Genomic DNA, 24567 nt, shown 5'->3' with positions numbered 1-24567 from the left:
CGATTGGTAGCAGGAACTGACCCAAAACTGCTGCCTTGGACCTCCTAGCTTTTTGTCAGACATCATTAAAGTTTGATCTTTACTCCTATTGGATATAGATACTGAATTCTGGCGTCATGAAAGAACTTTCAATGACTTCTAATACAAAAAAACAGATAACAGTTAACTTTGAGTCAGAACTTTCTAGTCTTCTCTCTGTGACACGGTGCAACAAGCAGGCCGTCCCACTCATTATGATCAGCGTACTGATGCTCTGACTCTGAGTCAGCATGCAAACAGCAGCAGGCAAACAGATCCTCCGTCCTGCTTTTATGCCTCACTACGCTGAGAGTGTGTTTATGTACAGTGAGTTTTTGCACACACACTTTCTGGCACGGCTGAAGAGCAGTAAATCAGCCTGGCTGCTACCACTACAGATACTACAACAAGGAAGCTGCGAATCAAAGTCATAAACAAAACATTTCTACTCAATGAAGACAGACTGCAACTCATGGAGGGGAGCTTTGACTCCATTTCTAAGGACTACAGCTGGAGGATGCTTTCACAACTCGGAAAATATGGAGCATGTGTTTGACCTGTTGGAGCGAGTTAGGAGAAAAACAAACTTCCATTTTTCATCCTGTCAGGTACTTAAAGCATCACCTCCACTCTTCACTGCATGTGTGTACTTATCAAGTCTTCTATAACAAACAGCAGATCTGAGATCAGACTAAGCTCATGTGCAGCTGGAGGCTCAGAGTGAGTGCTCCTGCTGAATAGAAGATCTCAGAGTTTTCACTGAATGGCTGCAGCGGGTGTTTTGTGTTCTGATTTTCCCACTCCTGGGACTGTGCAGCGTTTCCATGAGGGAATAGGATCTGCTGAGGCTCCTGGGTGGAGAGAGGACACTGGGCTCCATAATCTCATTTCTGACACACAGAGAAAAGTCAATATAATATTACTCCAACATTGATGCAATATTGACCTGGACTGGTCCCAGCTGCACATTAGCCCCCTGGACCTGATTTCTTCTTTTACCCTAAGAGCCTAAACTCTTACAAGGACTGATGGAGGAGAAAACATGAACCATCAGTGGAAAGCTCTGTTTGGATCATTTCCTTTATTAGTACTGCTATATTTAAACTCTATTCATATCAGTATAATCTCTATCTACAGATTAATCATTGGGATGTAGGACCTAAAAACATCTGCAGTTATTTGCAGTCTGAGCTATTAAACAGGCAGGACTATGTCCACACTGATGACCCCGCTCCCATCACTGGCGTTCTCATGATTCATCCGTCTCGTTGGAGGGTTTGCACTGATGTCACGGATGGACAGAGGAGAAGAAGACTCATATCTGCTTAAATCCAATACATCTGGACTCACCAGAGATCCAGATCCAGACATGGCGGACCGCTGACGTTGATATGTGGTCATTAGTCCAGTTTCCTGACTTTACAAGGACCTTGTTTAAAGAAGACAAAGCGGAGCCTGACGGCTCTCATCAGCCAGGATCAGTGGTGGATGTGGAACTGAGTTAATGTTGAACATGTGGATTCTCTGGTTTTCAGACTTTTGTTTACTCCCTCTTTCTTTAGCTAATCAGCCTGTGGTTGAAATATCTGAAAACATAACCCAGTGTTACTTGATCTGGTCTGATTCTAACAGCAGTTAAACCTTTATTTTATTTCTAAGGTGACAAAGTCACATCTTTATAGTGTGGTATATAAACCGGTACAGAGCTGACAGGCCACAGAAGCCTTCACAGAAATAACTTCACTATTTAACCAGATAGAAACCATCTTTATTTCATCCCTGGTAAATATCAGAGGACTGGATCGTTTCTGTGGTCATATAAAACCAGACATGTTAGAAGGACATCGCTGGGCTGTTTGGAGAGTTAGCAAACTTGATCTGTTGTCATCTCTTTGATATTATTTGACATTACGGTTGGTCTGCTAAGATTTCAGGTCTGAATTTTCCTTTAAGGTCAGAAGAAGAAGAATGGAGCAGGGTTTAGATGATACTCATCACTAGCTGAGAGCTTGTTCTGTCTACTGTAACAGTCCATCTTTATCTTTATGAACGTACCATTACAGCTGCAGACATTTCTATAAAGATATTCTATCAGCTGCAGACATTTCTATAAAGATATTCTATCAGCTGCAGACATTTCTATAAAGATATTCTATCAGCTGAGGATCTGGACCAATCATGGTAGAATTATTAAAACACTGAAATAAAGCCCTTTACCGATTTCTTTCTCTGAGTGGCTGGAGCAGCAGAGCATCCTGGGAACATGAAACTCTCTGTGACAGTAAAATGTAGGCTCTGTGATCAATGTTAAGTTTTTTTACATTTGTTTTTTAAATTAGGCCAGAAAAACTACATTTAAAATAAGAACAATGCTGCAATCCTCTTCCAAAAGGTCTTTCATCAATTAACCTATTAAATCTATTTTCCAACTACTAGGCTATTTATTTTTACTGATAAATTGACTTATTTATATCCTTTCCTCTAATCCTCCAATTTACCAGCCAACCTTGAACATATCACGATAGAACCGTGTGCTAATTAGCGCCTATCCAGCCCATTTCAACACGGACTTCATCGCTGGATTACTTCTTTAACTGATGGGACCTCCTACAGAGTTTGGACCTCTTTTCACGGCCTGTCTGAGCAGACGAGGAGGATGGAAGCGTCTGTAATCTGAGGATAACCGTTACCAACGCTACCATGCAGCTGCAGACATGACGGCGTCTCTACTGAGTAAACGTGGAAAGTTTTAACGTTATTTGTGCATTTTGCTTTGCATTTCTATTAGAGGTCAGATTCTCTGCCTGAGCCTTAGATCGGCCCACAGACTGGAACTGGTTCAGGCCAAGAATTCCTGTCCCTCCACTCAGGCCCAGAATGGGTCAGGCTCAGGGGAGTCAGAGACGTCCTGTCAGACACAGCAGCATAGCTGTATTTTACCCTAGTGTTTTGTAATTACTGCAGAACAACCTCCCGTGGTGCAGACCCACACAGAGGTGAGCGTCCCGCCTCTGCTGAGTGGTTTATGTCTGCTCCTGACATAATGAGGGAGAAAAGCTGTTAAAAAGTGGCCCGCTCCACTCTATGAAACAGTGAAAAAGGAGCAGTGTGGGACGAGTGAGGGAGAGAGAGAGAGTGGTGTGCAATGGTGCACAGGTGAGGGAAAATGCTTGAACGGATCACCTGCTGTAATAATCTCAGTTTACTGATGAAGGCCAGAGCAGACTGCAGTCTCTGTTAACAGACTGATGACCGCCACAGACGCCAGTGATGTCTACGTCTGCTCCTCATCCTCACTGCTCTGATCAACAGATTTGATCCAAACAACCCAGACTGGTAGTTTAAACCTGAGTTTAACAGTCAGCTGGGTTAAGTCACACTCTTAGCTGACAGAAGACGGGCTTAGGTAGGGTCTAAGCGCTATTTCCCATATCAACATGGCTTTGTCACCCAGCTCCACAGAGAAAGCCCTGTCCCCTTTCTTCACAGACCTCTTAAAAGTCTGACATGAGTTCTGCAGGATGAGCAGAGACCGCGGCGATACTCACACTGGGTTTGATCGTCGGCCGCGGTTGCCCTTCTTGCCGATGACGGGTGTGCCAAAGTGCTCGGGGTTGGTGAGAGGGAGTCTGTCGAGAGTCTGCAGAGGAGACAAAAACACAGATTCAGTGCCAACCTTCTCAGGGAGAACAGAGTTTGTTCTGGATCTGGATAAGTTCTCCTTCAGGGATTTCACTGGTTCAAATGGAAGGGTTTACCCAGAGCTGCAGGCGGATCTGAACAACTCTGCTGGGATAACATTTGGTGTTTTCTGGAAATAATTTACAGCTGAACTTCTAAAAGCCAATATGGGACCATTTAGGAGAAGAGCTTTAATTTGATTTGTGACACAGCGAATAAATAACTGAATAAAAAGGCAGCTGCATTCGTCATAAATGAGCGTTGTTTCCCTCCAACCATGAGGCAGAGTGAGAGGGACGGCAGATACTCGCCTCGCTCTCTGCAAAGTGACGCGCTCCTTTCAGGCAGAGAGACGAACGCCTCAGGGTCTTCTCATCACCATCGTCAAACACTGCAGAGATAAGAAACCAAGTATTAGACTGTAGGCCAGGAGTTCAACAGCACACATGAACCCTCATGTCTGACAGAAACCTCTGCTTTATTCAGGATTTACTCAAAAACAAACCGATGAGTCCCTCAGGGTTCAGGCGTTTCTCTGCTGCTGTAAGAACCTTCTGATTTAAATAAAAGCATTAGAAAGCACTGAGGGATCTGATTTCACTCATTCATCAAACATCTCTGCTGTCTGATTTTAAACCTCCAGTGAGAAACTTTAAAATAAGCATCAAACAACACAAAAACATGAGCGGACATTCCTTCCCCACATCGCTCCCAGAGATACGCCCAGATATGGAAAAGCTTAAATCCCATTATTCATCATCAGAATGTTCTTAGTGACAACAATAAGGAGGAAACACTGGATCTAACTTCAACAGTGACTCACGGTTTGATTTGTTCACTGATGAATGAGAGAAATGAAAACGTGCCAAGAAGAGTTCCTGAGATATGGATGGGAAACCCCGCGGATGTTCTTAAGAGACGAGCAGCTGCAGAGAGAGCGTGGATCTGAGCTGCAGAATTAACTCTGTATACTTTAGATAATCCAGCGCTGGAACTGTTAGCTGTGGCAGGATAGAGGCTACCATGTAGACAGAGAGGCTGGGAAACATGGACCCAAAATCCTGATTCAGCTGAATGACACTGCTCTTTAGATACTGTGATAGTTTACCTGTGCAGAAATTACAACTCAGTCACTTCTGAAAAATGTCACACAGAGACATTATCAGCAGAGAGCTGCACAATGTCAACGAGGAAAAGGAAATATTAAGCACACTGATGTTTAAAATAAAGTGTCTCTACAGAGGGAAGCAGGTGTTAACTTGTTACCCTGGAAACAGAAGAAGAAGGAGAAGAAGAAGAAAAAGTAGTAGAAGAAGAAGAGATCAGCATGGAGAAGTTCTCTGAACCTGAAAAAATGACTCCAAGCCGTGGATGAGCACAGGCAGTAAGGAGACAATAATCTATGACTCTATTCAAAAACCCAGAACAGGATATGTCTGACTCTGCTAGAGCGGACAGCTTCAACTCCACTGGTCCGCTGTTTGGTCGAAAAGCTGTTGCCCAACCAAGATCACCTTGGTCTGCAAGTCTTATTAAAAAAGACATGAAAAAAGAGGGACAGATACTAGCCTGTGGCTACTTACCAACACTATAGATACTAGCCTGTGGCTACTTACCACCAACATAGATACTAGCCTGTGGCTACTTACCACCAACATAGATACTAGCCTGTGGCTACTTACCACCAACATAGATACTAGCCTGTGGCTACTTACCAACACTATAGATACTAGCCTGTGGCTACTTACCAACAACATAGATACTAGCCTGTGGCTACTTACCAACACTATAGATACTAGCCTGTGGCTACTTATCAACAGTATAGATACTAGCCTGTGGCTACTTACCAACAACATAGATACTAGCCTGTGGCTACTTACCAACAGTATAGATACTAGCCTGTGGCTACTTACCAACAGTAAAGATACTAGCCTGTGGCTACTTACCAACACTATAGATACTAGCCTGTGGCTACTTACCAACAACATAGATACTAGCCTGTGGCTACTTACCAACAGTATAGATACTAGCCTGTGGCTACTTACCAACACTATAGATACTAGCCTGTGGCTACTTACCAACACTATAGATACTAGCCTGTGGCTACTTACCACCAACATAGATACTAGCCTGTGGCTACTTACCAACACTATAGATACTAGCCTGTGGCTACTTACCAACACTATAGATACTAGCCTGTGGCTACTTACCACCAACATAGATACTAGCCTGTGGCTACTTACCACCAACATAGATACTAGCCTGTGGCTACTTACCAACACTATAGATACTAGCCTGTGGCTACTTACCAACAACATAGATACTAGCTTGTGGCTACTTACCAACATTATGGATACTAGCCTGTGGCTACTTACCAACACTATAGATACTAGCCTGTGGCTACTTACCAACAACATAGATACTAGCCTGTGGCTACTTACCACCAACATAGATACTAGCCTGTGGCTACTTACCAACACTATAGATACTAGCCTGTGGCTACTTATCAACAGTATAGATACTAGCCTGTGGCTACTTACCAACAACATAGATACTAGCCTGTGGCTACTTACCAACAGTATAGATACTAGCCTGTGGCTACTTACCAACACTATAGATACTAGCCTGTGGCTACTTACCACCAACATAGATACTAGCCTGTGGCTACTTACCAACAACATAGATACTAGCCTGTGGCTACTTACCAACACTATAGATACTAGCCTGTGGCTACTTACCAACACTATAGATACTAGCCTGTGGCTACTTACCAACACTATAGACACTAGCCTGTGGCTACTTACCAACACTATAGACACTAGCCTGTGGCTACTTACCAACAGTATAGATACTAGCCTGTGGCTACTTACCAACAGTATAGATACTAGCGTCGGTCAGCTTATTGATGGTAGCCTCCTGGTAGACCCCGTCCTGGTTCTTTACCTCCACCACAGCACCCACCTGTGGGACGGACACACAGCTGTTATTGGGAGTCTTAATGGGCTGCTAATGATTCATCTAATGATGTGATTAAAGTAATGAGGCGGCCATATTGCTGCTACAAGAATCTTAATTGAGTTGAAATCAAATTACAAAGGCGAGGCTTTGTTAACCGACTCTTTATTTACTTTGCTCTCAGACTAAACAGACTAAAGGAGGAGGAATGAAATCAGCTGACTGTGGGCGGCCGCCCCCGTCTCTACTAACTCACCTTTAAAGGTCCCTTGATGTTTTCATCATGAACCTCGGCCGTGGACAGGTCTGGTTTAAAGGTCACCTAAAGAGGAGGAAGAGGAGAACAACCATAAACAAGCGTTTCCCAAAGCTCTGAGCCAGCAGCATCAGAAGAAGCTCGTCATCTTTAACACTGCTGGACTTTAGAGACATGGATCAAATGATGGAGTCTAGAACAGGACACATGATCCAGGTCCACCTGAGGATGGTTCCTACTACGGGTCAATGCCTGTAGAGCCTGGTGTTAAAATTATCAACTTTAAAATAAAAGTACGCTTACAGCCTGAGACAACAGCAGTGTGGCTCTCTGTGTGACAGCTGTAGGGACGGGAAACAGACGACATTTCTAAGATATAAAAATCAGGGTGAAAAAACTCATCAACACTGTCAACATCAGCTGATGACAAAATGAGCTGTATTTATATAATAATAATTAGAATTATAATGTTCTACATGTTAAACAACTATAAATGCAAATCTAATTACACTGATATCTGATCGATACCATGACAATAAAAACAACAACCCCAAAAACACAGTCACAGAGCTGACACTGATGCGGGGTTGAGAGGAACCATGGTGGAGCAGAGCAGATCCACTTCCACTGTTAGACTGCTGCCGTTTTGGTGAGTATCCCCCAGCCCTATGCTGATGTATGAATCAGATAGGGGTGTGTGAATGCTGATGTATGAATCAGATAGGGGTGTGTGAATGCTGATGTATGAATCAGATAGGGGTGTGTGAATGCTGATGTATGAATCAGATAGGGGTGTGTGAATGCTGATGTATGAATCAGATAGGGGTGTGTGAATGCTGGTGTATGAATCAGATAGGGGTGTGTGAATGCTGATGTATGAATCAGATAGGGGTGTGTGAATGCTGATGTATGAATCAGATAGGGGTGTGTGAATGCTGATGTATGAATCAGATAGGGGTGCGTGAATGCTGATGTATGAATCAGATAGGGGTGCGTGAATGCTGATGTATGAATCAGATAGGGGTGTGTGAATGCTGATGTATGAATCAGATAGGGGTGTGTGAATGCTGATGTATGAATCAGATAGGGGTGTGTGAATGCTGATGTATGAATCAGATAGGGGTGTGTGAATGCTGATGTATAAATCAGATAGGGGTGTTTGAATGCTGATGTATAAATCAGATAGGGGTGTGTGAATGCTGATGTATGAATCAGATAGGGGTGTTTGAATGCTGATGTATAAATCAGATAGGGGTGTTTGAATGCTGATGTATGAATGTAAATCTGTGACAGTAAAAGGCTGAGTGTGTTAGTGTTAGTCTGATGGACTCCTCTGCTGCTCAGCGCTGCCAGGTCGGCGTGCAGATGCAAGATTACCACAGTGTGATCAGATTATGATCCTCTGTGGCTCTCTAGGGAGGCTGCAGATGCAGAGATGGGGGGTTGGTCAGTTGGCGTTACGACCGAAATCCACTACAGTCAGAGGCAGCAGACACGTCACAGTGGCCAATCAGGGGCCAGACTCTCAAAGAGGACGGATATGAACATATGCTGAAGTCTCAGCTTTACCTGTCACAGAGGAATAAACTGATTTTTAGGGACAAACCTGTTGAGCTTGGTGCATGAATGGCTGAATCAGTGATGGACATAGCTATGGTAGATTCATCAGGGATCCATGATGCCTTCAGGCCATTCAGATAGAAAGTAGCTGCACTTCTGCACATGCATCCTTACTCTGCATGAACACACACCTTCAGTGACGCCCTGAAGTCACAATTTATGTTCCTCCCCTCTGTCTCTCTGTGGCATGTCTACTTTATCTGAGCAGTGAAGCTACTGCTGATCAGAATGAATGGGGGCCAATTAGCTGTGAACAAGGAGGCTAGCAGTGCCTTTTAACAGCTTTTCCTCCTCATGCTGTCATAAACAATCACATCTAAGGACCTGCTGTTAAATTACTAAGTAATCAACCCTGTGTGGTTCTGGTTAGATTTAATGACAGTGACTCAGAGGGGGGGGTGGCGTGTCATTCATGGAAGAGCCAGCTCTAAGAGCCGTCTGCTTTAGAGAGCCACAGGGGCTAACTCCTGTTTATCTAATTCTTATTCATTAAGTTTATTAAATCAGGACAGCACATATTCCTCAGCATATCCCCACATACGTAAATATAAGTATGCTGGAGTTAGCATCATAGCTACATGTCATCAGCTGGCCCAAAGTAATTCATTACAAAAAACCTCAAACATAAAAATGGATGTTAAATAAAAAAAAATCACTGTTTGATTGACTAGATGTTCTGTTTGTGGGACGGTTTCTCTGTTTCTATCTGTTGTTGTTTCTTGGACATAAAAAGGGAAAACAGAGACTTTAGAAACCAGAGGACTGGCTCTCATTTAGCTGGGTCTCTAAAAACATCTGAGTGTGGATGGACTTAAATAAAGCCAGGCTTCTGTTCAGCAGCAGAATAAACCACATTACTGGACAGTCTATGCTGCATCTACACAACCAGTCCAGTCTGGATGAAGACCTCCTCTGTGTGCCGTCTGAACTAGGGCTGGACAGTCAATCCAAAATTAGATCACAATCACAATATGGCCTGCTGCAGTTTTCAAATCACAGAAGATGTAATATTTCTTTAACCTGACATTTGTTAAAAATAACAGTTTACACATTTGTTTTTACAGCAGAGATGTTTTACAGCACAGATCATGTAATCATCCACAGGCAGTTGTTTAGAAAAGTCTACAAAAATCCCACTTTTTAAATGTCTTTCTTATTAAATATTAGGATGACATAAAAAAAATTATCACTCCCTTCAATACATTAATTCCAATCCAATTTGCAATATGAGTCAAAATCGTCACAGTTAGATATTTTTAAAATTGTTTAGCCCTTTTCTTATCCAATATTGTGTTGGTTATAGGGCTGTCAAAATGAAGGCGTTAATGCGGATTATTCCACCATCTTGATTAATCTGATTGAAAATTTTAACACAATTAACCCATCTACAGCGCAGATTGACTCAAAATCCCTGAAACGTCTCTGGCAACGCATTTCAGGCGGTTTGTCCAAGTAGGGTTACCGTCGAGCATGCCGCCACACAAATGGGCCGCTGATCCGGCAGTGACCAACCAGCTCAATATGGAAGATGCTTAACAGCACGTTGGCCCTCTCGATGGGAAATCTGAGTACAAAAAAAAAAAAAAACAAGACGCAGCAGTCGGCCAACATAAAGAATCATGCACATTCTGCAGGACAGAGTTTTCTTTTCACTGAAGCACTTCCAGCTTAAAATACCACATTAACGCCAAGCATACGTTCGTCGAGGAATGAGTCTGTTTGCTTACGCAAAATGAAACGCGAATAATATAGATTAAAAATGAATATTTAATCATGATTAATCAAAATTAATCCACAGCAACCCTGTGATTAATCTCATTAAAATTTTTAATTGTTTGACAGCACTAGTTGGTTAAAATACAGAATGATTTATTAACTGTGTTGTTGGTAAAAACATAATATAAGGAACTTCAGAAATAATTGCAACACTGGGGGTAAAAATCGCAATGAGATTATTTTGCCAGACGGTTCAGTCCTGATCTGAACCCCCAGATATTAAAGTGTTCCAGAGGACTCTGAGCTTTGCTCATTAAGGATGAGACAGATAGAAATCTGCAGTGTTGGATGTTTAGGAATAGGATTTTAGTAGCTTTGGTATTAATCAGGTATAATTTTTTTCTAATAGAAATTTAAAATTTAGAAATCAAACCACAACAGGCCTGACGTGATTTTTCCTCCTTTAAATCAACTAACTTTCTGCATATAAATGATGTTTTCTCTCCCTTTGTGTCATTTGTGTAGAGCTTTCACCTTTTGGACTTTTTAGAAATGTTATTTTACACCTCCAACCCTCTGTCTGTGATTGTTTTATGTGTGACCTTTATTGTCATTTTCATCATCACCAGTCTGAGATTTTAATGCCCTTTAGTCAGTCTCTCCTCTGTTTCTATTGGTTTGTATTCTCTGAATTTCTTCTGTAAATGACTGGACATCAGTGAAAATGAGGGAGATAAATAACGGCTGACTGACTAAAAATGTTTCTTAAACGCTCCGTATTTGCCCAGCCCTACTCCAGCCTTTAACAGTTACATAGAGGGGCTTTAGTATTACACTTCAGACGCTCATTTGTGCCTCCTCCTCTGTTTCCTGGGGGAAATTAAACTGTTTTTGAGAGCGAGCCCTAGTAAAGTCTAACATAATCATCATGGAAAATTGGTTTCACTTTTATTGACTGAATGAGTTCAGAATTAAACGTCGTACCAGGCCTCAAAAAGATGTTAAGTAGCGTGTTTGGTAAAATGAGCTAATGAATTCAGACGATGCTCCTCTCAGTGAGATTCAGCAGAACAGAAACAGAGATCAGAGTCACAGAGAGGACGGGACCAGGACAGCCAGAAACCACAATCAGAGTCACAGAGAGAGGACGGGACCAGGACAGCCAGAAACCACAATCAGAGTCACAGAGAGGACGGGACCAGGACAGCCAGAAACCACAATCAGAGTCACAGAGAGGACGGGACCAGGACAGCCAGAAACCACAATCAGAGTCACAGAGAGAGGACGGGACCAGGACAGCCAGAAACCACAATCAGAGTCACAGAGAGAGGACGGGACCAGGACAGCCAGAAACCACAATCAGAGTCACAGAGAGAGGACGGGACCAGGACAGCCAGAAACCACAATCAGAGTCACAGAGAGGACGGGACCAGGACAGCCAGAAACCACAATCAGAGTCACAGAGAGAGGACGGGACCAGGACAGCCAGAAACCACAATCAGAGTCACAGAGAGGACGGGACCAGGACAGCCAGAAACCACAATCAGAGTCACAGAGAGGACGGGACCAGGACAGCCAGAAACCACAATCAGAGTCACAGAGAGGACGGGACCAGGACAGCCAGAAACCACAATCAGAGTCACAGAGAGAGGACGGGACCAGGACAGCCAGAAACCACAATCAGAGTCACAGAGAGAGGACGGGACCAGGACAGCCAGAAACCACAATCAGAGTCACAGAAAGGACGGGACCAGGACAGCCAGAAACCACAATCAGAGTCACAGAAAGGACGGGACCAGGACAGCCAGAAACCACAATCAGAGTCACAGAGAGGACGGGACCAGGACAGCCAGAAACCACAATCAGAGTCACAGAGAGGTCGGTACCAGGACAGCCAGAAACCACAATCAGAGTCACAGAGAGGACGGGACCAGGACAGCCAGAAACCACAATCAGAGTCACAGAGAGGACGGGACCAGGACAGCCAGAAACCACAATCAGAGTCACAGAGAGAGGCCGTACCAGGACAGCCATAAACCACAATCATAGTCACAGAGAGGCCGGGACCAGGAGAGCCAGAAACCACAATCAGAGTCACAGAGAGAGGGCGGGACCAGGACAGCCAGAAACCACAATCAGAGTCACAGAGAGGACGGGACCAGGACAGCCAGAAACCACAATCAGAGTCACAGAGAGAGGCCGGACCAGGACAGCCAGAAACCACAATCAGAGTCACAGAGAGGACGGGACCAGGACAGCCAGAAACCACAATCAGAGTCACAGAGAGAGGACGGGACCAGGACAGCCAGAAACCACAATCAGAGTCACAGAGAGGACGGGACCAGGACAGCCAGAAACCACAATCAGAGTCACAGAGAGGACGGGACCAGGACAGCCAGAAACCACAATCAGAGTCACAGAGAGGACGGGACCAGGACAGCCAGAAACCACAATCAGAGTCACAGAGAGGACGGGACCAGGACAGCCAGAAACCACAATCAGAGTCACAGAGAGGACGGGACCAGGACAGCCAGAAACCACAATCAGAGTCACAGAGAGGACGGGACCAGGACAGCCAGAAACCACAATCAGAGTCACAGAGAGGACGGGACCAGGACAGCCAGAAACCACAATCAGAGTCACAGAGAGAGGACGGGACCAGGACAGCCAGAAACCACAATCAGAGTCACAGAGAGGACGGGACCAGGACAGCCAGAAACCACAATCAGAGTCACAGAGAGGACGGGACCAGGACAGCCAGAAACCACAATCAGAGTCACAGAGAGAGGACGGGACCAGGACAGCCAGAAACCACAATCAGAGTCACAGAGAGGACGGGACCAGGACAGCCAGAAACCACAATCAGAGTCACAGAGAGGACGGGACCAGGACAGCCAGAAACCACAATCAGAGTCACAGAGAGAGGACGGGACCAGGACAGCCAGAAACCACAATCAGAGTCACAGAGAGAGGACGGGACCAGGACAGCCAGAAACCACAATCAGAGTCACAGAGAGGACGGGACCAGGACAGCCAGAAACCACAATCAGAGTCACAGAGAGGGGGACCAGGAAAGCCAGAAAACAAAATCAGATTAACAGATAGAGTCCGGACCAGGACAGACAGAAACCACAATCAGAGTCACAGAGAGGACGGGACCAGGACAGCCAGAAACCACAATCAGAGTCACAGAGAGGACGGGACCAGGACAGCCAGAAACCACAATCAGAGTCACAGAGAGGACGGGACCAGGACAGCCAGAAACCACAATCAGAGTCACAGAGAGAGGACGGGACCAGGACAGCCAGAAACCACAATCAGAGTCACAGAGAGGACGGGACCAGGACAGCCAGAAACCACAATCAGAGTCACAGAGAGAGGACGGGACCAGGACAGCCAGAAACCACAATCAGAGTCACAGAGAGGACGGGACCAGGACAGCCAGAAACCACAATCAGAGTCACAGAGAGAGGACGGGACCAGGACAGCCAGAAACCACAATCAGAGTCACAGAGAGGACGGGACCAGGACAGCCAGAAACCACAATCAGAGTCACAGAGAGAGGACGGGACCAGGACAGCCAGAAACCACAATCAGAGTCACAGAGGGGGCGGGACCAGGCCAGCCTGAAGCCACAATCAGAGTCACAGAGAGAGGGCGGGACCAGGACAGCCAGAAACCACAATCAGAGTCACAGAGAGACGGGACCAGGACAGCCAGAAACCACAATCAGAGTCCCAGAGATGACGGGACCAGGCCAGCCAGAACACACAATCAGAGTCACAGAGAGGACGTGACCAGGACAGCCAGAAACCACAATCAGAGTCACAGAGAGGACGGGACCAGGACAGCCAGAAACCACAATCAGAGTCACAGAGAGGACGGGACCAGGACAGCCAGAAACCACAATCAGAGTCACAGAGAGGGGGGGTGCAGGTGAGCCAGAAACCACAATCAGAGTCACCGAGAGGACGCGCCCAGGACAGCCAGACACCACAATGAGAGTCACAGAGAGTCCTGGAGCAGGACAGCCAGACACCACAATCAGAGTGACAGAGAGAGGACGGGACCAGGACAGCCAGAAACCACAATCAGAGTCACAGAGAGAGGACGGGACCAGGACAGCCAGAAACCACAATCAGAGTCACAGAAAGGACGGGACCAGGACAGCCAGAAACCACAATCAGAGTCACAGAAAGGACGGGACCAGGACAGCCAGAAACCACAATCAGAGTCACAGAGAGGACGGGACCAGGACAGCCAGAAACCACAATCAGAGTCACAGAGAGGACGGGACCAGGACAGCCAGAAACCACAATCAGAGTCACAGAGAGAGGACGGGACCAGGACAGCCAGAAACCACAATCAGAGTCACAGAGAGGACGGGACCAGGACAGCCAGAAACCACAATCAGAGTCACAGAGAGAGGCGGGACCAGGACAGCCAGAAACCACAATCAGAGTCACAGAGAGGACGGGACCAGGACAGCCAGAAACCACAATCAGAGTCACAGAGAGAGGGCGGGACCAGGACAGCCAGAAACCACAATCAGAGTCACAGAGAGGACGGGACCAGGACAGCCAGAAACCACAATCAGAGTCAGAGAGGACGGGACCAGGACAGCCAGAAACCACAATCAGAGTCACAGAGAGGACGGGACCAGGACAGCCAGAAACCACAATCAGAGTCACAGAGAGGACGGGACCAGGACAGCCAGAAACCACAAACAGAGTCACAGCCAGAGGAGGGGCCCCGGACAGCCAGAAACCACAATCAGAGTCACAGAGAGAGGGCGGGACCAGGACAGCCAGAAACCACAATCCGTTTCACAGAGATGACGGGACCAGGACAGCCAGAAACCACAATCAGAGTCACAGAGAGGACGGGACCAGGACAGCCAGAAACCACATCACGGAGTCACAGAGAGAGGACGGGACCAGGACAGCCAGAAACCACAATCGGAGTCAGAGAGAGGACGGGACCAGGACAGCCAGAAACCACAATCGGAGTCACAGAGAGAGGACGGGACCAGGACAGCCAGAAACCACAATCAGAGTCACAGAGAGGACGGGACCAGGACAGCCAGAAACCACAATCAGAGTCACAGAGAGAGGACGGGACCAGGACAGCCAGAAACCACAATCAGAGTCACAGAGAGAGGCCGGACCAGGACAGCCAGAAACCACAATCAGAGTCACAGAGAGGACGGGACCAGGACAGCCAGAAACCACAATCAGAGTCACAGAGAGGACGGGACCAGGACAGCCAGAAACCACAATCAGAGTCACAGAGAGGACGGGACCAGGACAGCCAGAAACCACAATCAGAGTCACAGAGAGGACGGGACCAGGACAGCCAGAAACCACAATCAGAGTCACAGAGAGGACGGGACCAGGACAGCCAGAAACCACAATCAGAGTCACAGAGAGGACGGGACCAGGACAGCCAGAAACCACAATCAGAGTCACAGAGACGGGACCAGGACAGCCAGAAACCACAATCAGAGTCACAGAGAGGACGGGACCAGGACAGCCAGAAACCACAATCAGAGTCACAGAGAGGACGGGACCAGGACAGCCAGAAACCACAATCAGAGTCACAGAGAGAGGACGGGACCAGGACAGCCAGAAACCACATCACGGAGTCACAGAGAGAGGACGGGACCAGGACAGCCAGAAACCACAATCGGAGTCAGAGAGAGGACGGGACCAGGACAGCCAGAAACCACAATCAGAGTCACAGAGAGGACGGGACCAGGACAGCCAGAAACCACAATCAGAGTCACAGAGAGAGGACGGGACCAGGACAGCCAGAAACCACAATCAGAGTCACAGAGAGAGGACGGGACCAGGACAGCCAGAAACCACAATCAGAGTCACAGAGAGAGGCCGGACCAGGACAGCCAGAAACCACAATCAGAGTCACAGAGAGGACGGGACCAGGACAGCCAGAAACCACAATCAGAGTCACAGAGAGAGGACGGGACCAGGACAGCCAGAAACCACAATCAGAGTCACAGAGAGAGGCCGGACCAGGACAGCCAGAAACCACAATCAGAGTCACAGAGAGGACGGGACCAGGACAGCCAGAAACCACAATCAGAGTCACAGAGAGGACGGGACCAGGACAGCCAGAAACCACAATCAGAGTCACAGAGAGGATGGGACCAGGACAGCCAGAAACCACAATCAGAGTCACAGAGAGAGGACGGGACCAGGACAGCCAGAAACCACAATCAGAGTCACAGAGAGGACGGGACCAGGACAGCCAGAAACCACAATCAGAGTCACAGAGAGGACGGGACCAGGACAGCCAGAAACCACAATCAGAGTCACAGAGAGGACAGGACCAGGACAGCCAGAAACCACAATCAGAGTCACAGAGAGGACAGGACCAGGACAGCCAGAAACCACAATCAGAGTCACAGAGAGGACAGGACCAGGACAGCAGGCAGGGACAGAAACAGTGGCCGGCTCATAAACAGAGGTATAAAGAGTTTCCTGAGGCAGCGGCTCAGACGTGATGGAGATAATAACCCTGCTGCTCTGGAATAAAGGACACCCTCTCTGCACAGAAGGGGTGGGGGCAGTAACACTGGACCATCCTGATAACCTCAGAACAATAATCCTCAGACCTGCATGGCTCAGCAGAAACCTGGAACTGTCCTGACCCTAGAATCTGACACCTCTATAGGACTCTAGTGAAACTAAAGCAGATTAACACTGAGGTGACCAATAAAAGCACCGATGGCCCTGAAACCACATCACTGAGGCGCTGTAGTCACATCAACTGCAGAAACCTCTGGAACACACTCTCAGGCATTAAAGCTGGGAATCTGACTGGTTAAACTGGGAATCTGTCTGACTGGTTAAACTGGGAATCTGTCTGACTGGTTAAACTGGGAATCAATCTGACTTGTTAAACTGGGAATCTGTCTGACTGGTTAAACTGACATTAGGGGGTTTTACATCCCTAGACTCTCAGGAGGAAACATTTCTGGATCCCAGTTTGACCAGTAAGAGTCTCCTCCTGCCCAGTAGATAGTCTGATTTTATCCAGCAGTTCTGGCAGTCAGCTGGTTTAACCTTTAACCTGAGAACAGAGATGAAGACACACTTATGTGTGTTGTCATTATCTGCTGATGTTAGAGTCAGATCAATGTGGACCCAACCCTTCATCAGTATGAAGGTCTTCTAATAAAGACTCATTCCCATTCCAGGCTCCTTTAGACCAGTCTAGATGTTTAAAGGGTGACTGGGCAGTCTGGGGAGAGTCTGTGAGAGTTGGTCCACATTAAAAATGAAGACTTGTTCTTTACCAGAGCTGTGTCAGATGCTGATTTATTCAGCATATTTCACAGCAGGTGTGTTGTTGCTCTTTTTTCTGAAACAGCAGAAAGAAACGGATCCTGACAAACAAACAGATCTCTGACTCCAGCTGAACTCTCGTCTCTCCTTCTCCTACATCTACATTCTCTGGTTCTGGATCCTGATGACACATCCCTGAAAATAAACCAGAATGTTCAGGGTTAAACTCTGGATCTTCTACTCCCAGGTACCTGGCTCTGGCAGGAACGCCCTCTCCATCTCTGACTCTCCTGACCATGGGTGGGGCTAAAGAGCCAACCAGGGTAGCCAGCTCACCTGTAGTCTCAGAGCTCACCTGTAGTCTCAAGGCTCACCTGTAGTCTCAGAGCTCACCTGTAGTCTCAAGGCTCACCTGTAGTCTCAGAGCTCACCTGTAGTCTCAGAGCTCACCTGTAGTCTCAGAGCTCACCTGTAGTCTCAGGTCACTTGTAGTCTCAGAGCTCACCTGTAGTCTCAGAGCTCACCTGTAGTCTCAGAGCTCACCTGTAGTCTCAGGTCACCTGTAGTCTCAGAGCTCACCTGTAGTCTCAGAGCTCACCTGTAGTCTCAGGTCACCTGTAGTCTCAAGGCTCAGGTCACCTGTAGTCTCAGAGCTCACCTGTAGTCTCAGGTCACCTGTAGTCTCAAGGCTCACCTGTAGTCTCAGGTCACCTGTAGTCTCAGAGCTCACCTGTAGTCTCAGGTTACCTGTAGTCTCAGGTCACCTGTAGTCTCAGGTCACCTGTAGTCTCAGAGCTCACCTGTGAGTAGACTTTCTGAATGAGTATTTGAGGTGTGGGCTCCTTTTTGTCTGAATGATTCTTGTGCCTTTAAACAGTTAATCACAGTTATTCTAGAAGAATGTTCTGACTTCTTTGTCAGAGCTGAGTCCTGGTGTAGAAACTGTTTATTCCTTCATCTTTCTCCTTTCTTCCACTCAGACTGTTCTAGATTAATGCATTAGTCCTGACAGTCAGACTGATGGTTCGATCCTCTTAAACCAGTTTAGCCTCATTCATCAGTTACCACCACTATCAAATATCATAATCTATCATTTCAGTTCTATTTATATCTGATTTTCTTCATTTCTGTTTTATCTGAGTTTCTGACATTTAGACTGTTAAAACCATAAACATCTCTGACATGTGGGTTTAAAACACCAGAGTAAAGAAACCAGCAGACAGATGGTCCTGGGGGAATTCTAGTAAAGAGGACAAGAAGAATAACCCTGAAAAAGGAAATAAATGTCTCTATTTATCTAGGGCAGTGGTTCTCAACTGGTGGGCCAGGACCCAGAAGTGGGTCATGGAGCCATTTTCAGTGTAAAATGTGTGTGGAGTGAAAATGTCTATGAAGCATCTTTGAACATGTTTGCCCGTTCTCTCTCTCTCTTCTATTCTAGATAATCGGAACGGTTATTAAAGAAATCTAACGGGTTAAAAACCATCAGACACTTGGTTTAAAGTACGGAGACAATAAATAAATAGAAAATAAAATGAAGAGTGATTCATGTGTTTTTATGGAAGTGCAGTAATTTGAATTTAGTCTCTCCTGTGAAGAATCCATCCTGATGAAATCTGTAAAATCGAGACATTTTAACACAAAACAGCAGCTTTCTGATTTACACCTTCTGCATCTAAATGCATGAGCTCTTTAAAGCAGTAAACAGCATTACTGCAGCGTGTAAAAATATACTGTGATATGATGTTTATCCACATCGCCCAGGCCTACAGTCAGAATAACTGTGATCACACTGAGCAGCTCCACTAGCTACTTCCTCAGACTGCTATGAAGCATGACCTGCAGCAGGACGTGTGCCGTTTTCGTGATGTTACTGTGCTTCATTCAAGTTTGGAGCTTCTTACTTGTGATGGAAGTTTCTCAGCCATCAGCTGAATGTTCTAACCGCTCCTCTCTTCATCCTGACTTAGGAGCTCGTTTTACCCCCAGAATCCACACGGTTTACCTTTAAAGCCAAGTTTACAGCTTCAAGTTTATTACCGCTTTCCCACTAAAATTAGCGTGCAAAAGTGTTTTTTTTTTAAACCCGGGTAAACCCACTAACAATCGGCAAGTGACTCCTTTCCCATTGTCAGCAGACGAGCTGCGTGGCTGTTTATTTTCCTCTGATGCATCATCAGCGTGCCGAAACACACCTAGGTGAACGATGGAAAGGAGCATGGAAGCCATGGACACGGTGGTCAGCTGTTTTCAGTACTTTGTACTTCTGTCCCTCTTTCAAAATATGCAAACTCAGCGCACACTGAACCACATGATGATACGAAGGCGGATGGAATTTGTTGCTGAGATGGCAAAGAGTCGCAGAAGTTACAGACGGAGAAGACGACTATGACGGGAGGAGACGACAATGACAGAGGAGACGACAATGACAGAGGAGACGACAATGACATAGGAGACGACAATGACGGAGGAGACGACAATGACGGAGGAGACGACAATGACATAGGAGACGACAATTACAGAGGAGAAGACAATGACAAAGGAGAAGACAATAACAGAGGAGACGACAATGACAGAGGAGAAGGCAATGACAGAGGAGACGACAATGACATAGGAGACGACAATGACAGAGGAGAAGACAATGACAAAGGAGAAGACAATAACAGAGGAGACGACAATGACAGAGGAGAAGGCAATGACAGAGGAGACGACAATGACAGAGGAGACGACAATGACAGAGGAGACGACAATGACATAGGAGACGACAATGACAGAGGAGAAGACAATGACAGAGGAGAAGACAATGACAGAGGAGACGACAATGACAGAGGAGACGACAATGACAGAGGAGACGACAATGACAGAGGAGACGACAATGAGGGAGGAGACGACAATGACAGAAGACACAACAATGACAGAGGAGAAGACAATTACAGAGGAGAAGACAATGACAGAGGAGACTACAATGACAGAGGAGACGACAATGAAAGAGGAGACAACAATGAAAGAGGAGACAACAATGAAAGAGGAGAAGACAATGAGGGAGGAGACGACAATGAGTGAGGAGATGACAATGACAGAGGAGAAGACAATGAGGGAGGAGAAGACAATGACAGAGGAGACGTAAGTGAGGGAGGAGAAGACAATGACGGAGGAGACAAAAGTGAGGGAGGAGACAACAATGAGGGAGGAGACGACAATGAGGGAGGAGACGACAATGACAGAGGAGACGACAATGACAGAGGAGACGACAATGACAAAGGAGAAGACAATAACAGAGGAGACGACAATGACGGAGGAGACGACAATGACATAGGAGACGACAATTACAGAGGAGAAGACAATGACAAAGGAGAAGACAATAACAGAGGAGACGACAATGACAGAGGAGAAGGCAATGACAGAGGAGACGACAATGACATAGGAGACGACAATGACAGAGGAGAAGACAATGACAAAGGAGAAGACAATAACAGAGGAGACGACAATGACAGAGGAGAAGGCAATGACAGAGGAGACGACAATGACAGAGGAGACGACAATGACAGAGGAGACGACAATGACATAGGAGACGACAATGACAGAGGAGAAGACAATGACAGAGGAGACGACAATGACAGAGGAGACGACAATGACAGAGGAGACGACAATGAGGGAGGAGACGACAATGACAGAAGACACAACAATGACAGAGGAGAAGACAATTACAGAGGAGAAGACAATGACAGAGGAGACTACAATGACAGAGGAGACGACAATGAAAGAGGAGACAACAATGAAAGAGGAGACAACAATGAAAGAGGAGAAGACAATGAGGGAGGAGACGACAATGAGTGAGGAGATGACAATGACAGAGGAGAAGACAATGAGGGAGGAGAAGACAATGACAGAGGAGACGTAAGTGAGGGAGGAGAAGACAATGACGGAGGAGACAAAAGTGAGGGAGGAGACAACAATGAGGGAGGAGACGACAATGACGGAGGAGACGACAATGAGGGAGGAGACAACAATGAGGGAGGAGACGACAATGACAGAGGAGACCACAATATGGGAGGAGACAACAATGACAGAGGAGACGACAATGACAGAGGAGAAGACAATGACAGAGGAGACGACAATGACAGAGGAGACGACAATGAGGGAGGAGACGACAATGAACAGAAGTATTAAACAATCTTGCAGTAGCTCTAATCAGGGCTTTTTCAGCCCTCTTTATATCATCTTTACTCCACAGCTTCATCTCTAAAATGGACTTATAAAAAGTCTCCAGCAGGCAGCGCTCATATTTTGATGGCTTGTTACAGCGGGTTAGACTGGGCCCTGAATAATAACAGGAGGAGTGCTGCTGAACGTGTCACAGTGAGTGATACTGACACACTGCTAATAGATTTTTTACAGGAGTCCTCGCTCAGATCATCATCATAAATAAGAATGTCACACAGAGCTTTCCCCGGGTTTTAAAAATCGGCGAGAAGACACCAGCACCATATGCTGCAGCCCTGCGCTCTGCTCGCCGAGCAGACAGAGATTAATGAAGCAGAGAGCTAAAGAGGGATTCATTACAGCCCAATATTCTCCACACACGCTGAATAATCGCCACCTTTCAACGTTTGTGTAGCACAGCTCCACAACCACCCCAAAACACACTCAGCTGATGAGAATGGGAGGTAATTCATGGGCTGATTCTGTCCTGGAAGCTTTGAATGAGTAAACTAGGAACATCACACTTTGTAACGTTTGCTGGAAGCACCAGGACACCGTTTAAAGATCCCAGCTGCTGTAAGAGAGGCTGAGCGCCGGGCGCTTTGTCTCATCAGGGGGAACTACAGCGCAGCGACACGGTGAGAAAGCCAACAGCTCATCTCTGTTCCTCCAGCACAACCAGAGACAAGTGATCCATCTCCATCCTGTTATCCAGATGCTCTGGCCCCTCTGGGAGACCAGAGACGGCTCTACGTGGCTAAGCCAGTGGGGGGGGGGGCAACCTGGGAGGATGTGACGGGTGCTCAATGGGCAACATGAGACCCCGACATCTGCAGCAGCACAGCTCCGTATCAGGGTTTAAAGCAGAGCAGCAAACTATCGGAGGAGAGTCATCCAGCATTTTTCACAAGGAACATGCAATTATTGTTCCATAGGAAGAAAACACATTTTATATTCACTACTTGACTGCTGACACCGCCGTTTTCATCACTCACTACACTCCTGTAGGGGGCATCTAACAGGGGGAAATAGGAATACATAAACTACACAATAATACATGAACACTAAAGATACTGAGACTTCCTGGTAGTCCACAGAATGAGCAGCAACAGGTGGACAGAGATTCTGGAGCTTTATCAGAGAGGAAAAGGAATGTTGTGACATCTTTAATACAACATTCCCTCAGGACACACATTAAAGCTGAGCGGTGTGATCCTGATGGCGACCCCTGGCCCCGCTGCTCTCCACTTCACACACACACACACACACCCACCCACACACATACCATTCATTTCTCATTCTGGCTACTGAGCTCTTTAAGATGTGACTTACTTTGGCCTTGACGAGCCTCTTGGCAGTCTTAATCTTGGCCTCGCAGAAAGCCCCTCGGTACTTGGCGCTCACGTCCGTCCCTACTGTCAGGTAGGGGGGCTCCTCCAGAGTCTGAGCAGAGAGAAACAAAAGCAGAACAATTCAAAGACTTGCACAGAGAGCTAGCTAACACAGGTGTACTCTCCCAGCTAAGGCACACACAGGAGCTTCCCATAGCGTAGGCCAGCCATGCAGACCCACCCGGCTCAGTGAATCATCCTAGAAAACACACACCATCTGCTCTGAGGATTGGAAAACAAGCCTCTGAGGGAGCTAACAAAAAGGCCACTTCACTCCAGCTTTGATGGCTACAAAGAAGACGCTATCTGGAACACACAGCTCTATCCTGTGTCATCAGTGGATGTTTATCAGGCTTCTTCTGCCCCCTCAAGAACAGATTTACAGAGGCTAGAGAACACAGAGGAAACAGACTCAGTGTGGATGAGGGCAGACCGTGCTGGTGGTTCTATTAACTCTGACGGTGTCTCTAAGGCCTCCCGTAACGGTAGCATAGTCAGAGATCTTTCTAGAACCAGATCGGGGGCAGACAGCAGCTCCTGCTGACAGGACACTTCTACACATTAGAAGCTGATCTCCTCTCCCCTTATGTGCTAGGGCAGAGATTAACTTCCTATTAGTGCACATGATGAGAAAACACCCTCTTATTTTATCAATGAATGAATGAAGCCCAAAAAACTGGCTACAAAACCCACAAACTAAAGACATCACTCTTCATTTAAGGAAACAGAATGTTGGAGGTCAGTTTAGCGCATTCTGGCGCCACCAAAGGTCTCTGAGTGCAACTGCAACGTGGAAAAAGTCACATATCTTATCCTTAGAGTAGATGGTTCCTGAGATAACTGTAAACGAGCCAGCATCTACTTTAATAGACTACAGCTTTTTCAAAGAGGAGTACTGCTTAGATCCAACATCTCTGAGAAAAATTAGCCTGAGCTAAAGTATTTAACTTTATTTAATCTGTGATATCAACAATATGAATCCAAGCTTTACAGACATAAACCTCCTTTTAAAGTCCATTTATTTTGTTAAAAACATTAGACTGTGAAATTTTCCTGAAAAAGAAATACTGAGGTAATTTAAGCTAAGGCTGCACAATACTGGATTTTTGCCCACATGCCGATATTTTACAACTCATTTTGGCCAATGCTGATATTTAATTTATTTTTTTCTGTACTACAACTATTTGTTTTAAATATTGGTAGTCTATTTCTTTTTACAAACTGACAAAACATTTGATTTTTATCAGGAATAAAGGCTATATATTTCTTTTTTTTTCTTTTTTTTTTTTTCAAAACCAACCGTAAACTAATGAAAAACTTACAGTAATGTCTTTGGGTTACATGTGAAACACAGACCTGCTCCATGACTCAGTCTCAGCTCTAACAGACCTGCTCCATGACTCAGTCTCAGCTCTAACAG

General features: G+C 46.2%; 1 protein-coding gene across 5 annotated transcripts in view; it reads right to left on the bottom strand.

The window, feature by feature from the left end:
• Window positions 1-24567, bottom strand: part of arid4b (AT-rich interaction domain 4B) — a 116133-nt gene that overhangs the window by 62987 nt on the left and 28579 nt on the right. For all 5 annotated transcript variants that reach the window (XM_041789208.1, XM_041789211.1, XM_041789213.1 and 2 more), the window contains exons 3-7: window positions 23089-23199; window positions 6911-6976; window positions 6570-6660; window positions 4011-4090; window positions 3567-3658 (exon numbers count right to left, since the gene is read on the bottom strand). In XM_041789208.1, the coding sequence (XP_041645142.1) occupies window positions 3567-3658; window positions 4011-4090; window positions 6570-6660; window positions 6911-6976; window positions 23089-23199 (440 nt within the window). The remainder of the gene's footprint in view (window positions 1-3566; window positions 3659-4010; window positions 4091-6569; window positions 6661-6910; window positions 6977-23088; window positions 23200-24567) is intronic.

This window comes from Cheilinus undulatus, linkage group 6 (assembly GCF_018320785.1).
Source record: "Cheilinus undulatus linkage group 6, ASM1832078v1, whole genome shotgun sequence".
Classification (NCBI taxonomy): domain Eukaryota; kingdom Metazoa; phylum Chordata; class Actinopteri; order Labriformes; family Labridae; genus Cheilinus; species Cheilinus undulatus.
The sequence above is the reverse complement of the archived record's forward strand: the minus strand, read 5'-3'. Positions and strand labels throughout refer to the sequence as shown.